Source organism: Semicossyphus pulcher, unplaced genomic scaffold, assembly GCF_022749685.1.
Source record: "Semicossyphus pulcher isolate SPU_LCO1_2020_fin unplaced genomic scaffold, fSemPul1.0.p SCAF_4, whole genome shotgun sequence".
NCBI lineage: Eukaryota > Metazoa > Chordata > Actinopteri > Labriformes > Labridae > Semicossyphus > Semicossyphus pulcher.
Window position 1 is genome coordinate 25,755,121 of NW_027211715.1, and position 15,687 is coordinate 25,770,807.

Consider the following 15,687-nt stretch of genomic DNA (forward strand, 5'->3'; position numbering starts at 1 on the left):
GTTTAAACAACCAGAAAGCTTTTCATTCCTTATAAATGGTATATTTTTTTTATGGTAGTCAAGTATTAAGAGAAAACTGTACACTTCATTTCATGCTATTTTTTAGTTTAGTTTACTTTTTCCAAACTTTCTTTCCACATTTTAGTGTTATCAAGTTCACAAGTACTATTTGAATTCATTGCCTTAAATTCAGTAAAAGATATGGATAATTTTTCCGTCATTTCTTTTTATAACATATTTTTAATTCATGTATTTATAAGGACAATGCACAAAATAATAACCATTTCTGTAAAGTGCAGGAACTTAAGCAGCAAAACACAGCCATTGCAATGCTGATTATAACCATTTTTAAACACATGCCGACATGCAGGACAGCAATATGACTGAAATAAAATACAAAAATCATCATACAGATCTCAATAAAAATGTGAACAGATGCTGTTACAGGTAAGTAAAATGGTGGTGTTACATAAGTGATATCACATGACTCATTCATTACAGAGTTGAATGCTGCTCTTGATGAATGAAACTAACGCGCGCACATACACGACAACCACCACAGTACTTACTGTACCGCCCACTCGAAGCGTTCGTGCTTTTATTTTGAAATTTTCCAGCTGACGCTGGCCTGGCGCAGCGGATGCAGATGGACCGGTTGAGCCTCTTCTAGAGAGGACCTGAGATTTCACAGAAAAGTCCAGCAGCTAACTAACACCTGTTGCTGTTTTCTATCTTTTTCTGTGTTTATTATATTTAACTGATCATTTATTACATGAAAACGATCGATTATAATGTAATAATCCAGCTGAAATTCATAATTTGTGCTAATTGGAAATTATAGTATTTGTAACGTCACTTAATAGTTTTGTATATTAATATATTTGTCACATGAAGTGTTTTTGCTCTGTTAACGCTGACATTTCCTGTGAGTCCATTCCAGACATTTTCACTCGGTGACATTATGTATTGGCCTTGAGATGCGAAACCGTTCAGCATGACAAAAGTGACGTCACGGTCCCGTGCAACAGGATCGGGAGGATTTCGATGCCCCGCCTCCGCCCGTTAAATCCACCTGTTGTACCACCTGCAGCAGAGCAACACTGACGGACCGGAGGCTGGGACCACAGCAGCAGCAGCAGCAGCATGGGAGGTAAGATTCAGTAATTTTATCTTACTAAGATCAGCTTACACCTTATATTTAAATATAAAACAAGAAAAAATAACCCTTGTTTGGCAGTTTTCTACTTGAAAAGGCTTGTCACACCTTTAGCAAGAAATCTCTAGAATAAACCTGTTGTCACTCCTACAGAAACTGAGAGTAGCCACTGTGTTAAGTAGCCTTCATCTGTACAATATTTAGTCATTCAAGTTTATGATGTCCAGTCATTTATGACATTATTATGACACATATGTGTACATTCAAATACACAGCATGTTTATTACTAGGTTCATAGTTGAACTACATTATAATGACAAGTGTTTTGATTTTCTATTTTCTATTAACATACATGAGGAGGCCAGAGTAAGAGACTCCTTTCAATATTGTGCTATATATAACAGATGGACGGGTGTACACTGAATGAATACTGTATTATGTAGTGTGGCTATTCTAAACATTTTTTGTGAATGTGTTGTAATTGTAGTATCATTGTCAGTGTCAAACTGAATTATGGGAACTGAATGATATCTAAATATCTGCAATTCAGTTGCATTATGGGAGATACAAGATCCAGTGTTTTTGGAGCTTGATGCATAGTACAACCCAAAAGCTTTTTTGTTTTTTTAGCACTACCAGATTTTATACCGATTGATTTTATGAATTTGGGTCAGCAAAAAATGTGATTTTTTGCAAAATGGATCAAAGCTATATTTAGGGGTGGTTTGAAATGCAATTACAATCAGACGTCTTTAGCTGCTAAAGTCAGATTCTGAAATGTATTTTGAGTCAATTTACTCACGATTAATATTGATAATAAGTACTGCTATGTTGCTAAGTTACTCATGGTGGATTCATGTTGGGTCTCTCTCTAAACAATACTTTAAAAAAAAAGTACAGTCTAGACCTGGTATTTTTGTTAAGTGTCTTGAGATAACTTTGGTTATGATTTGGGGCTATACAGATACAGTTTGACTGACAACATGAATGTTGCATGTTGGAAAGTTGCCTTGCCATTGTACTTAGTTCCTGATGTCTACGGCGTTACCATTGCATCCTATGTAGATAGGTTAGTGATGGATGGGCACACACATCCAGTCTGACCACTTGCAAATAACAGTGAGAAGGATTTCTTTAAGGCCTGATTTGAAAACCAAATCAGATTTTCCCGCAGTTTGAACTCAGCCTATTATTAAAAATATCTCAGCCTCTGCTTCTGTTTCGACCGTTCAGTGTTCTTGGCAAACTTTTAAATCAAAACAAATAATAAGGTGAGACTCATTTTTCTCTTTCTCATAATACATTTAAACTACTATTTAAATGACAACCATGGCGGTTTGGAGAAAGGGTGCAAAGCCACATTTGAATACAAATATAAACTAGGGGGAGAGTTGAAACTTCATTTCCATAAACCAGATAAACACACTGCCTGGCCTCCTGGATATACACCCATTTTATCTGCTAAAATTGACACATAGTAAGTCTACATAACTTCTGGGGGCCTCCCTCTTCAAATACTGATAAGAAACCTGTGGTTATTGTTTCCCCTCTCTCTGTCTGGCAGGTTTCTACTCGAGTGAAAAGATGGCAGGCGCTTTCTCCTATGAGAGTTCAGAAATCGACTGGTGTGAAGACAACTACAAACACTCAGAACATGTTGTGGAGTACTTTAACACTGTAAGTCTCTGTGCTGCAACATTCATAATATACTAATTAATCAGTAAACATTTATGTCAGCAGACTACCAGCTATATTCAAGCTAGTTATGTTCATATTTCCCTTTTTTTAATAAGAAATAAATGTCTAATATCCATGATCTAACAGAAAAAACTTGGTTGGTTGGCCAATTGATGGTTGATTGTTTTGTTGATTGATTGATGTTTTCCCTGCAGATGAGCAGCTTTATTTTCTTCATTATATCTCCCATCATGCTCTACCTTCTGCACCCTTATGCCAAAGAGAGGAACCTAGCGATTCACCTGGTCTGGACCATGATGATATTTGTAGGTCAGTCAGTCTTCTTTTCATATTTCAATATTTCCTTTGTCTCTCCATTTAAGATACATATTTTGATAAATATTGACTTTCTGTCCATTGACATTTGCATACGAGTCCCTAAGCCATCATGAATCATGAATTCATTGTTCCTGTGAGTCTAAGGTTCAGTTAAGATTTGAGCAATAAATCACTGGGTTGTCAGGATACAGCACACACAGTGATATACCTGCAGAGTTCAAGTGGCCCCACAATGGAACCCTGAGGTACACCAGAATTGTAGTTTAGAGTAGAGACTGACCTAAAACTAACCCCAAGACATTAAATCGAACTTTAAAATAGGAATTTAGTTGCAGAAATGGGCCATGAGGCAAATTAAATTAACTCATTCGTCACAATACGTCACAGCAGTGCTTTCTTAGTGTTTGGGGTTTTTGACTTTTTTTTAAAGTTTTTGAAGTAGTTTTCATGTAAAAAAAAAAAAAGAGTAAATTCAGGGGTTTTAGCTTGTTGATTTCAAATATATAATATTTTGGACTCCTCTATGCTAGTAAAATGGAATTTTGGACTTCATCTCGAAATTGGGGCTCTTGTTGTTTCACATTCTCATAATTTTATAAACCAAACCAATGATTTTTAGCTGCAGCCCTCCTTGAAACCCCACGCCAGTTGCAACCATCAATCAGATGCATTTTTGACCTACGGGGAATCATACTTTATTCATATGTAGAAATTGGAACTAAAATTATTAGAGTTAAGAAGAAAGTTTGTAATAATAAGCATTGATCGGTGTAGCCGAGATGTTTTTGCTAGTGTTAATTATCATACAACCACAGCAGATTTAAGTTGCAATAATTTGTACTTGTACTGTATTTGTAGTTTTTCTTCTATAATATAATAAAAACATGAATTGTTTCACGTTAAAAAACACAGTTGTCTCTTTTTGCAGGGCTCTTCTCAGCGTACTTCCACATGACACTTAGTTTCGTTGGCCAGATGTTGGATGAGCTGTCTATCCTGTGGGTTTTGGCGGTGGGATATGCTGTTTGGTTCCCCCGCAGACTCTTCCCTTCTTTTATAAAAGACAGGTAAAGCATCCTTATTAAATGAGTTAGTCCATGGTCCTTGTTTTTGTCTTTATTCAGATGTCCATGTGTTACTAAGGACTCCTACACAGTTCAATAATCCTTTAATAAGACAAAAAACAATGACAGTGTCTCCAAGGCTGCAACTCTGAAACCTAACCTGTACTTGCTGTGGAGCCTGTCTGACAGCCCCAACCAGAGTCATTGTCAGAGAGACGCAATATGGTGTTGCTGCCTTCACCTGAATGTGGCAGGAAGGGGCTCGTACTATTGTGAAAGATTGGAGCTCCACCTAACCTATGTAAATATTTAACCACAAGGTGTTGAGAGGATTAATTAACATTTGATGAGTACCTGAAAAGCATGCAAGGCCCCTAACCTGATAACCTCAAGTTGATTTTCCAGTTTTTCAATGGAATGGGTTGGTCCTCCTGAATAATGGAAGGATTTCTTAATGATACCGGGGCCCAATCAATGTATGAAGTGACAATGTGAAAGGAGTTGCTAGTAGTTCCCTCATCTTTACCGAGCTAAATAGCAAGGTTCAGCTAACTGTTTAGCTGTCTATCCCTACTCTCAGAGCCTCAGTTTTTGGTCTCAACACACTTCCTTGTTACCAAACAGCTGTCATAATCAGTTAGCAACTAGCTGGTGAACAATGTGGAGCATTCAGCAGCTAAACAGCCAGGTATTTCCCTCAGGAGTTGCCGAAACCTGAAATTAAGCAAAAACTATTATTATTAGACTTGCGTTCTTCAGGTGGCTGTTGTTCTGTACCTACTGGAAATCTAAATAAGTGACCATTTGCTAACATGTTACACATATCAACTTAAAAAGTGATGACAGGCGTTCTTTGGTGGTTTTCAGATGTATTTTATATAGTGTATGGTAGTGTTTTGGAAATATCTTTGCAGAAGAGTGTCAGCATGGATCTGCTGAGACAGGAAGCGTTGGACAGGAGTCAGACAGCTTCTCTTCATATCAAATGTTAGCTAAATACTAAAGTGTTGAATCAGCATCAACACTTAAAAGTTCAGTTTGAGGACTACATACCATGTAGAATCTCATAATCCCTTCATGCTCCTGAACTCTTGCCTCTATTTTCTCCCACAGGTCCACATTTTCAAGCCTCGTCCTGGTGATTACAGCGATCACCACAGTGTCATCATTCGTCAAACCTACAGCCAACGCCTACGCTTTAAACTGCTTCGGGCTCCACATGCTTTATGTTCTGGCTTCAGAGATGAAATTGTATGTATCCGTGGTGTTTGGGGCATCTGTTCACTGTTTTCGGTGCAGTTTTGATTCGTTGTAACTATCATTGTTTTGTTGTTCCTCAGCTGCAATGACCAGAAGGTTCTGCGACTTGCCAAGCTGTCAGTTGCTCTGTGGGTGCTCGCCATCACCTGCTGGATTAGTGACCGCTTTGGCTGCAGCTTCTGGCAGAGGCTGAACTTCTGCTACCTGCACGGTATCTGGTAAGTCCTGGCTTCCATGTGCCCCCTTCCTTTCTTTAGCTTTTATTCCCTTATTTTCATTCCTGTCCTGAACTTATCTTATCTTTCCTTACCTTTTCTATTTCCCATTCTTACCTTCCCTTCCCTTTCAATCCATATCCGATATTGATCAATAAAGCAAAATCCATTTAGCAAATTATGTTTCAAAACAAATCAGAAGTATATATATTTTTTCTTGGAGACAGGGTGGTTCCTTTCAGTGACTCCTTTATCTGTATCCTCCAGGCACATTCTGATCGTGATGGCTGTGGCCTACGCCAGCACCCTGATAGCGTACCTGGATGCCAACTATGAGATCCCATACTCCCTGCCTGGACTGCAGTACTGGCCCTGTGATAAATGGGCTGTTGGAATACCTCACATTGTCCTGAAGGGCACGACCAAAACACAGAAACGGTGCTAACAAAGTCCTTTTTAACTGTGGCAGAACATTTCTATAAGTGCACCACATCTGTACAGTAGTTTATGAACCATCAAAAGGAACTCATGTGGTGACCTTTACTCCTCAAATTAGTCACACTAAAAGGTGGAGTGAGAGGCGAGTCATCCTGGAGAGGAGGGAGACTGGATATTGTTTAAATAGCTATGGGATAATGGTGCTCACTTTCAGACAGGAAGGTGGCGTACACTGGCGAGAGCGAAGAAGGTATAAAGAATAAATACCGAGGCACTATTGATTTAAAGATACTGAGCCATTTATTTTACAATACAACATAAGATTAAACATATAAATACACAGTATATGGAAAATGTGATAACCCAGTTTTGTTATTGTTTCGTGTCAGCACCCAGTGGCCTCTTGTCATATATAAATCCTTAACAATGACTGTGGACATAAAGGTAATACAAACCTAATGTGTTTCTTTAGTTGGACCACCTATAGTATCTATATACAAGTTTAAAATTGATTATTTAAATATAGAGCCATTTTTTTACATATATGGTCACATTAATGACATTCATTCACTAATTTGAATATCAGTTTGTTTCTCATTTCAAGATGCAGTTGCATATATGAATGACTGAGAAAATAAGAATGTAAAAGTGTGTATTTTGAAGAGTTTATCTTGGACGGTTAAGCGTCTTTGTTTTTTATATAAAAATGAATTGCTGTGATTTATTTTCATGTAATGAACGCACTATTGATTGAGTGCATGGGGGAATATGTCGATGTACTGTATGTTTTCTTATGATGAAACTTTTTCTAAGAAACGATACCTGCTGTCATTCTTCATTTGCTTTCAGTGAACATTGAACTTTTATTTTATGGAGTTTAAAAATACCTCAGCATTAGGAAGTTTCACAGTCAGATGCTAGTTACAGCTATATATGTTGAGTCTCTACGTTTTGAACTAATAAAAGTTAAAATTATGTCAAATTATAAATATATATGTGTATGGGTCTATTTTAATACAACAATAGTTCTGTCTCATACAGGAGCTCTGAATTATGTCCCTGAAATGTATTGTAAAAAATTAATCAAAATGTTTTCATTACATAAATGGTATGGCCGACATAGTGCATGATTGTATTTGTTCAATGTAGGGCAGAAGACTATCAAAAATCAGAATCCACACAGAAAACATTATCTTACTTTAAAAAAAAATTAAACTTTTGTGTCAGACCTGCCCGTGTTAAAAGGTCTTTTGTAGCCTTTGACTGACATATCACTCATTTGTCCAGGCCCATTTGTTCAAATAAAGCTTAAGTGATGTTTTGAGAATATTCAGGTACATTTTGCCTCCATTCACATGATCTTTCCTGGAGAATGGGAAAGATACAACAATAGATCTTTTTAAAAAGAGATGCACGCAGTCGTTCCCTCCACTTTAGAGTTCAATAGTGACCTCCTGTGGCTGAAGAGATGTCCAAAAGTAACCACTGCTTTAGAACTATTCTCTTTGAACATTTACTGGCGACAAACGGATGTTACAGCCCATATGCATTAGCCATGTTGGCATAATGGCTCTAGAAATACCATTGTTAATTGGTTGGTCCACCATTTTGGTCCACACTGAAATATGCAATAAAAGTACAGATCTTCATGTTCCAAAAGAGTGAATTCATCCCGACTTAGTTGATTCCCAGACTTCCCAGTCATATAACGCCCCAAGCTAGTCACTTGCTATTGTGGAATATATCAACATCTATCAGATGGACTGGCACAAGCTTTTGAGCAGACGTTCAAGACCCCCGAGACGATAAATCAAAATGACTTTGGTGATTCTGATTTTCTGCTGGCGTCACAAGGATGTTGACATTTGTGATATTGGGTGAAATATCTCAACTCCTGGACAGACCGCCATTGTAATTTGGATAGAGACTTTCATGTCCACATAAGGATGCATCAGAGTCCCTTTTGGTGATCCTCTGACACCATCATCAGATCAAAATTCACCTTGTATAATACTCTTGTTTATTTCTAGAAACTAATGACATCCCCGTCAGTTCTAAAATGATGCTAGTTTATGAATATTAGCATGCTTACATGATATACTAAGATGGTAAAAAGGTGATTTTTACCTACTAAGCCTTTTTAACCATCACAAATTTCCCCCCGAGGATAAATAAAGTATTTATGATTCTGATTTCAGCATTATCATTGTTAGCATTTTAGCGAAGAGCTGCTAGCATGGCTGAAGACTTAGTTTTACTTCTCTCCGTTATTTGTTATCAGAAGGAGATATCGCTTCATTTTGAAGGGTTGCTAAGGAAGGGAACCACTGCTCTAGAAGTATTCATTCATAGATAAAGATATATACATTACATTATACATTATTTATTAAGACGTTATTTTGGTATAATGGAAGAATGATGATGACAGATTTACCAATTCAAAGTTCTGTTAAGAGTGTGTGAAACCAGCAGGACATGGCTTTATTTTGTAACTCTGCCCATTTAACGGTTGATGTCTCAATATGGGTGGGACTAACCTTCTTTCTGACAGAGAGGAGGGATTTCATTCACTCCGATTTGACTGAGAGGCAGACTGGATCCGTTTTTGAGCAGCAGGGGAAGAAGAGGAAGCACCAAACCAGTGAGAGAGCTGTGACCTTCTGTCCCATGGCTGAGGCCCGATAATCTCACATCAAAGTCTGAACACCGCAGAGACTTGACTGCAAAGGGCCCTCGCTGCCTGACTCTGTATAAAAGAGATGTCTTTAATCAGATGACATACAGCTTGGAGCTTCAGTTAGATTCTAATGCTATTTTATGATTTATGATGGTTTTGTAAGAAGTGGCTGAAATAAAAATTGTAGGTCATACATACCCTGATGATACAAAAATAAGAGATGGATAGCTGTGAGATATAATCATCTTGATACTGTTGTTCATTTACCACATAAATTACAATAGCAAAACAAAAAAGTAAGCTAGGCTATATGATAAAAGCTCCAGAACTACTTGGTCACTTTATGGACCTTTAGCGAGATTACTTTTTCAATTTTTCAAGGTCAGGAACACGCTTTAACCCTTAAAATGTACAAGTTTTTATGTCTAGAATATGCATGAAACATTGATTATTTAATTAGCATCACATACCTCAACAGTTGAAACAGACGTTGGGAGGCTCGCTTTCATTCGTAAAACAAGTTGGACTGTCCCGCCTTCTCTGTGTTCTGATTGGCTAATTTTCAGAGCGCTTGGATCCCCCAGATCACTGATTGGCTAAGAGAGGGCGTGCGCTGGAACAAGTTTGAGAAACATCCTGGGACTGACACTGCAGCCACTCAGTACTGTACATCATGAGCGTTACACTAACTTTACTCCACACGAAGAAATAAATCTAAAGAGTTGTGATACATTAGGGAACTATCTTCAAACTGACAGCGTTATGGCTTGGATTACATGAGGCACGCACATAAATCTTGTAAGTTATTTCCCTATTACGTCCAGAAAAGTAACACCAATAGTTAGGCTGTCCAAACTAATGATGGCAGCCTTGGTTCTTTTAGAAAAAAATAGTGTGTAAATATCTGCTTTTCTTACTTGACAGCGGTCACCCGGAAGACTTGCCTGGATAGAGGGGAGCATGCTCGTCTGTCTGCGGAACTGAGCAGATAAGAAGCGACTCAACTGTTAGCCGCTGTTTGCTACCTGGTTACATACACCGCCACCGAGGCCAAAGAAGCATGGACGACCAGGTATTTTAGCGTTGTATCTCCTTATGTAAAATGAACTTTTCACGTAGAAAAACCGAGTCGTTGTTTGTCTCTGCAAGACCCTCTACCATCAGCTAGCTTACTACAGTCACCTAGCTAGTCCCAACAACTAGTACCTGTCAAGTCGCCTTTAGTTCGTCAGATTCAGTTGGACTAAATACATTTAACTTAACCTTGTATTGTTTGAGTATATTTGATAACATTACTGTTTATTAAACAGCAGTTAGTTCCGATTGAGAAATTCAACCAAGAGGTATTTTATGTGTGCTGGTACAGTACAACAGCACTGGGACTTTCAACTTTATGTATCACTCCGCTTCAGGTGTTTTGAATACCATTTATATAGGCTACGTCACATAATTAACGTTACAGCAAATAGTTGTTGTCTAGTACCAACCTTTGCACTTAAAAGATGGACATATTTCCCATAAATAGCGTTTGAATTAAACTATGAATTGTAAAGTGTAGATATACATAAAGTAGCTCACAGGAAAATCTGTTGTTGCTTTTAACTGTTAACAAATATATGCTACTTGTAGAACTGTTCCTATGAGGAACTTTCGGTTTGTGTTGATTTTGGCGGCTCACATGGACAAAGTGGTACCTCTTGTAAGAAAAGTTTATTAACAAAAAAATCTGATCTTTCTTTATTTTAACATTCAAACGTAAAACTCTGTGAATCTTTGATGTGGAAAATATAGAATAAAGGCTGATTTGGCGGCACAAAGTTAACCGCTTCGTGAATACAGGCATTAAAAATAACTATAAAGATATAATCAATCTTGTTCTATGACCAAATCAGAGTTGGGTTGATATTCAATACAACAGCACTCCCTTTCTGTCATATGACTTAATTAAAACTGCGACTAGCATAAGAGATTAGTGTTCATGATAAGTCATCATGCTGCTTCTCCTAATCCCTGTACACCCATACACCTGCACCCAGATACTCATTTGTAAGATATAGACAGCAGGCTATAATGTATAGAGGATGATCCCTTTTCAAACTAGCATCTGATTTGTTTTTATATCAATTGTATAATTCTATATGGGTGAGTGGGTTGAAAGATGTGGCTGTGACTGTTTGGCTCTTCATCATAACACAACAGCTGTTTAATTTATCTCAAGGTCAACTTATCCACTATTTCTAGGCTGTCGACTTTACTGACTGTACCACTTCAGATTGGCCTTTGCTGTTGGATGTGAATACCCCCTTCTTCTTTCTCCGACCTATAAAGTACTGTATTTAACTATTGTTTCTTCCCCCTGTCAGTGTAAAGTTCAGTTGAATCTGGAGTTAGGCCACAGAGCCCGGCTAAGGCAGAGAGAGGCATCAGCAGACTTCACCCATGACTGGACTGTTTTTCTCAGAGGGCCGCAGAATGGCGAAATCGAGTGCTTGATGGAGAAAGTTGTTTTCAACCTGCACAGGAGTTACCCCAAACCCAGGAGAGGTAGGATGGAGCACTGTGACTGTACTTATGAACAATGCTTTATCAAGCACATTTCATACACAGAGGCTGTTACGCTTGCTTTATGCACCACTTAAAAGAGACTAATAAGCAAAGTGTAACATATTTGAGATAGAATTTCACGCAAACTGAAACTGTTCAAGAGATTTTGTTAGCTTTGCAGACCTGCTGTCTTATAAAAGAAAAGCAATAATGAGAAAATTGACTGCCATTGTCTGCTACACTATCAATAAAAAGAAAACTATCAGCTTAATGTCAATGTAACAACTGCCAGTGTTCCCATTGAGACATCTGTGTCTATCTGCAGTATTCAACGAGCCTCCATACGAAGTCTCAGAGTCTGGCTCTGCGGACTTCGTAATGCCTATCGAGATTTACTTCAGGGACAAGGTGAAATCTTTTGAGAAGATTAAAAAACACATAAGTCAAACAGACAAGACATTTTGTTTGTTTAACTTTGTAATAGCATCTGAATGCTTTTTTCCTCAGCTGTAATTATCTCCCTCTGATCTGAACAACAGAACTTCTCTCAGGAATGTTAGCTTGAGCCAGCACTCTGAGATGAAACAGCTATGTCTGTTTGTTTTATTGACTTCTAGGGTGATAATTCATTCATTCAGCTTTTATCTTTTGTGGTGAAATGATCAGGTATTAAGAGCTGACTGTATGAAGGGCAGTAATCCAGAAAGACAAACACAAAGTCCTTTCAAGCAAGAAGGTAAAAAATGTCCTAGATTAGTTGAATGAAACATTAATTCATTTGTTTTCTTTCAGGTGAAGCCAAAAACGGTGTGTTTCAAATACAAACTATGCCTTAACGCTGAGGATGAACCCCTGCGCTCTGAGACACTCACCTTTCGCAAGCCCACAGAGGAATTTAAGAGAAAGCTGATAAAAGCTGGAGGGGTGAGGCTGCCTCACACACCGGCTGTTTGACTGGGCTGATTGCTAAATATCTGACTTAAGTCAAAGGTAGCAGCGTCTGTGTAATGTTCATTGGATTGAAAGAATAAAACAGGAGCACATAACCGTTCCCTCTCTGTTTTAGGTAACTGTGTTTCCAGACGGGGCTGAGGCTGCGACAGGGTCCTGTCCAGAGTCCTCGATTCCCCCAACGAAGAAGATCAAGACCTCTCGTAAGACTGAGGTTAGTCAACATATATGTCATTGTATAAACTTAAAGTCGTCTAAGTAGTACTTTCAGTCTGTTTAAATATTTATAAGTTAATCTCAAACACTGTCACAACTTTATTGATATTTCCAATCAATAATAATGACTGTTTTGATAAAGGTATTGCAGATTTGGCAATGTGTTGGTTAAAATCAATGAACCAATCTTCAGGTATCTAGAAAAAAATCAATATTAACTTTAGCAATACAAGCAAAGTGCACAGCCTGCTTCTTTGTAAATATATTGCCCCACTTGGTCCACATTTCGATATGATAGAGGAGTAAAAAATGTATAATAAGTCATAGTTGTGTGGTACATTTTCTCTGTGTATATTTAGAGATTTATTTAGTTTCCTGTCTTTAATATTAAAAACATTGTGGCCAAATTAAATTCCCACTGAGAAATAAGTTGGGTTTCTTACTTCTTTTAGATTCACCTCAAATAAAGCAGTAAATTGTAAATTAGAGAGTCACTTTTGGGATGGCGGGTGGAGATGATTATGTCTCTATATGCAGCGATGACAGTGCTCGTGTGCATCCATATGTTTTTATTCTTCAGAGACACAGCCAAGAAGGAAGTGGTGGCAGCAGCCAAGCCGCACAAGCTGACTAAGGAGGACCATGCACAGCCTTGAAAACACTGAAACAATGATGGTGGAAGTGGCAAGAGTTGTCAAATACATGCAAGTACAGGCCAAGTCTTTGGATAGAAGACTTATTTATTGTATACAAAAAAAAATGCCAAGGTGTTTTCTACATGTAAATGTTCAACAGTTACCTCCTGTCTGCAGACAAGATCATTTAAAATTGTATGTAGGGGGGAGACTTGTGAAAAGACGTGTGCCAGCAGGCTTCTGCTCTCTTCTCTGCATGAGCTTTAAAAAGCTGTGTTTCTTGTTTTCAGCTGTGATCAGTTACACAGTCAATATACGTGATTTGTTACAAATATCAAACATGTTTGACTCACTGCATAGAGAGTTGTTTAGTGGGTCGGATAGACATTGCTGCCAGATGTGTGATCTGACTGCTGAGTGTAGTCGGTTGCAGACTGACAAAAACCAGCCGTGTGTGCAGATGTGAATCAGAAGAAGCTTTATTGGCCGGCATGTGTAGACGAAGTTTGACTGTGTTTTTTGTTTATTTTTGTGCTAACTGAAGTCATATTGACTCAAATCTTAAAGCCAACACGAATGTCCTGTTGTACACAAATATGAAACCCAAATGCTCTCCATCTGCTTATACAATGATTGTTGCTTCTTGATACTATCTAATGAAAGTGTTCAGGGGAAGTTATGATGCAGAAGTAGAGAATCAAGCTGGGGTTTGAAGCTATTAGATTATTATCTGTTTATTGCACAAATTTTTTTAAACGTCGCACCGTAAACCTCTGCACATACCTCAGTCAATATTTTGGGCATTTCTGCACAGAAAGTGAACAGATCTGTCAATTATTGTTTTCTTTAATGCACTTTAATTTCACTATGCACTGCAATGCATATGGGGCAACTTGCAACTTAATACTGCCCTTTAATCCCCAATGTTACTGTTATGTATATGTTTTACTTTACTACATTATATCTGATCTTAATTGATTTTATCCTGGTCTTGTTTTTATAGGTCATTGTGTTAAAACGTCATACTAATGCTTTCCTTTGCCTATGTAAAGCACTACCTCTGTGTAAAGCTGCTATATAAATAAAGCTGCCTTGCCTTTAAAAATAGACGTACAGATTTTTATTTTGTTTTTCATATTTTTTTTGTCATTTTGTCTATACTATGTTTATGTTTCTTGACTTTAGACTTTGCTTTTGTATATGTGGTGGAGAAAATAAAGTAAATAGTTTTGTGTTTTTTTGGAAACAACATGTAAGACTGCTACAGAAACTCACAGTACCTGCCCCGATTAAACATGATGTTGTGTTATATATGTTTTATGCATGTGATGACAAAGAGGCCCAAAAATGAGAAAATTAGGGGGGGAAAGTAATTGTAACATCCCTGATTTATCATCATATATTTCTTGTCTAAGTTGCATTTGTTAATAATTTTTAACACTTATTCGTTTTAATAGGAAAAATAACTATGATGTGTGTGTGAAACCTGTTGCACATGGCTTCATTTTGTGTTTCTCCCCCTCTTGCTCTTTTGAAAAGGAGGATTTAAGGGTTGATGTCTCAATAAAAGAGGGACCTGCCTCTTGTCTGACAGGCAGGTGGGATTTCTTTCACTCAGATTTGACTGAGGGGCACTCTGGATCTGTTTTTGAGCAGCAGGGGAAGAAGAGGAGGCACCAAACCAGTGAGAGAGCTGTGACCTTCTCTCCCAAAGCTGAGGCCCGATAATCTCACATCAAAGTCTGAACACCGCAGAGACTTGACTGCAAAGGGCCCTCACTGACTGACTCTGCATAAAAGAGATGTCTTTAATCAGAAAACATACTGCTTTCTTTACAGATGAGGCATTTTAAATGGATATTTGAGACAGAAATAAAAATCTGAGTAAAAACCTGTAGAGTCAGAGGTTATAATAAATAGATTCTTATACTGTATATTCATGTCTCACTTATATAAAAAAGGAAGTTTGACTGACTTAAGATTATTGTGATTAATGTGTTACAAAAATGAACATAAATTCCCATGTGGGCTGCCACATGAAGCCTTTATAGAGAAGGAAACCAACTTTTTGCATGCTTTTACTAAAGTTACTGACATTCAAATGCTTACTTTTCACCTGTTATAAAAGAAATAACACAATTTAAAAAGTTTAATATTTTGAAATAATTTGCAAAAAAATGCCCTCATTGTTTCAAAAAAAGTTGTTTATTCATGCATGTTGGCTTTAATTATTGCATTCTTATTTGTGATGCGTAAATGCCCTTATAAATGTAATTGAATATAATAAAAAAGTAGCATTACACTGAGAAACAATAAAATACAGTACGTAATTAAATGTATCAGTGAGTTTATTATGTTAAAAGGGTCTGGTTTATGACAGGGAATCACTTTTTTTTAAATTAATGAGAAAGCTCATACATGGTTATACGATGTTTATATAGCATATTAAGTTGTATGAGTTAAAAATAAGCCTTGTGGTTAGTGATATTGATATTGCATTTAGCGGACTAATAGA

The 15,687-nt window shown here is 37.5% G+C and overlaps 1 protein-coding gene and 1 long non-coding RNA gene across 3 annotated transcripts; both read left to right on the forward strand.

Annotated features, from left to right (window-relative positions):
* The first annotated feature begins 1,106 nt into the window (after nucleotides 1–1,106).
* On the forward strand, nucleotides 1,107–6,342 carry acer1 (alkaline ceramidase 1). Its single transcript, XM_069680418.1, has 7 exons — nucleotides 1,107–1,150; nucleotides 2,721–2,833; nucleotides 3,049–3,163; nucleotides 4,101–4,239; nucleotides 5,350–5,487; nucleotides 5,577–5,714; nucleotides 5,979–6,342. The coding sequence occupies exons 1-7, from the start codon at nucleotides 1,144–1,146 to the stop codon at nucleotides 6,154–6,156; spliced, it is 828 nt and encodes a 275-aa protein (XP_069536519.1). The 5' UTR covers nucleotides 1,107–1,143; the 3' UTR covers nucleotides 6,157–6,342.
* Nucleotides 6,343–9,470: 3,128 nt separating this feature from the next.
* LOC138607689 (uncharacterized) lies at nucleotides 9,471–13,171 on the forward strand. 2 transcript variants are annotated; one of them, XR_011309396.1, is made up of 6 exons: nucleotides 9,471–9,624; nucleotides 9,751–9,898; nucleotides 11,190–11,370; nucleotides 12,163–12,294; nucleotides 12,437–12,535; nucleotides 13,118–13,171. It is a non-coding gene; the product is annotated as an uncharacterized lncRNA (long non-coding RNA). The 2 variants fall into 2 exon arrangements; XR_011309395.1 differs by having other exon boundaries at nucleotides 12,163–12,535.
* The last annotated feature ends 2,516 nt before the right edge of the window (nucleotides 13,172–15,687 follow it).

What these genes read in the sequence shown, in the direction of transcription:
- acer1 (XM_069680418.1), top strand. An exon ending in GACCATGATGATATTTGTAG is followed by an intron (nt 3,164 to 4,100) that starts GTCAGTCAGTCT and finishes CTCTTTTTGCAG; the next exon opens with GGCTCTTCTCAGCGTACTTC. An exon ending in TGCTACCTGCACGGTATCTG is followed by an intron (nt 5,715 to 5,978) that starts GTAAGTCCTGGC and finishes TGTATCCTCCAG; the next exon opens with GCACATTCTGATCGTGATGG.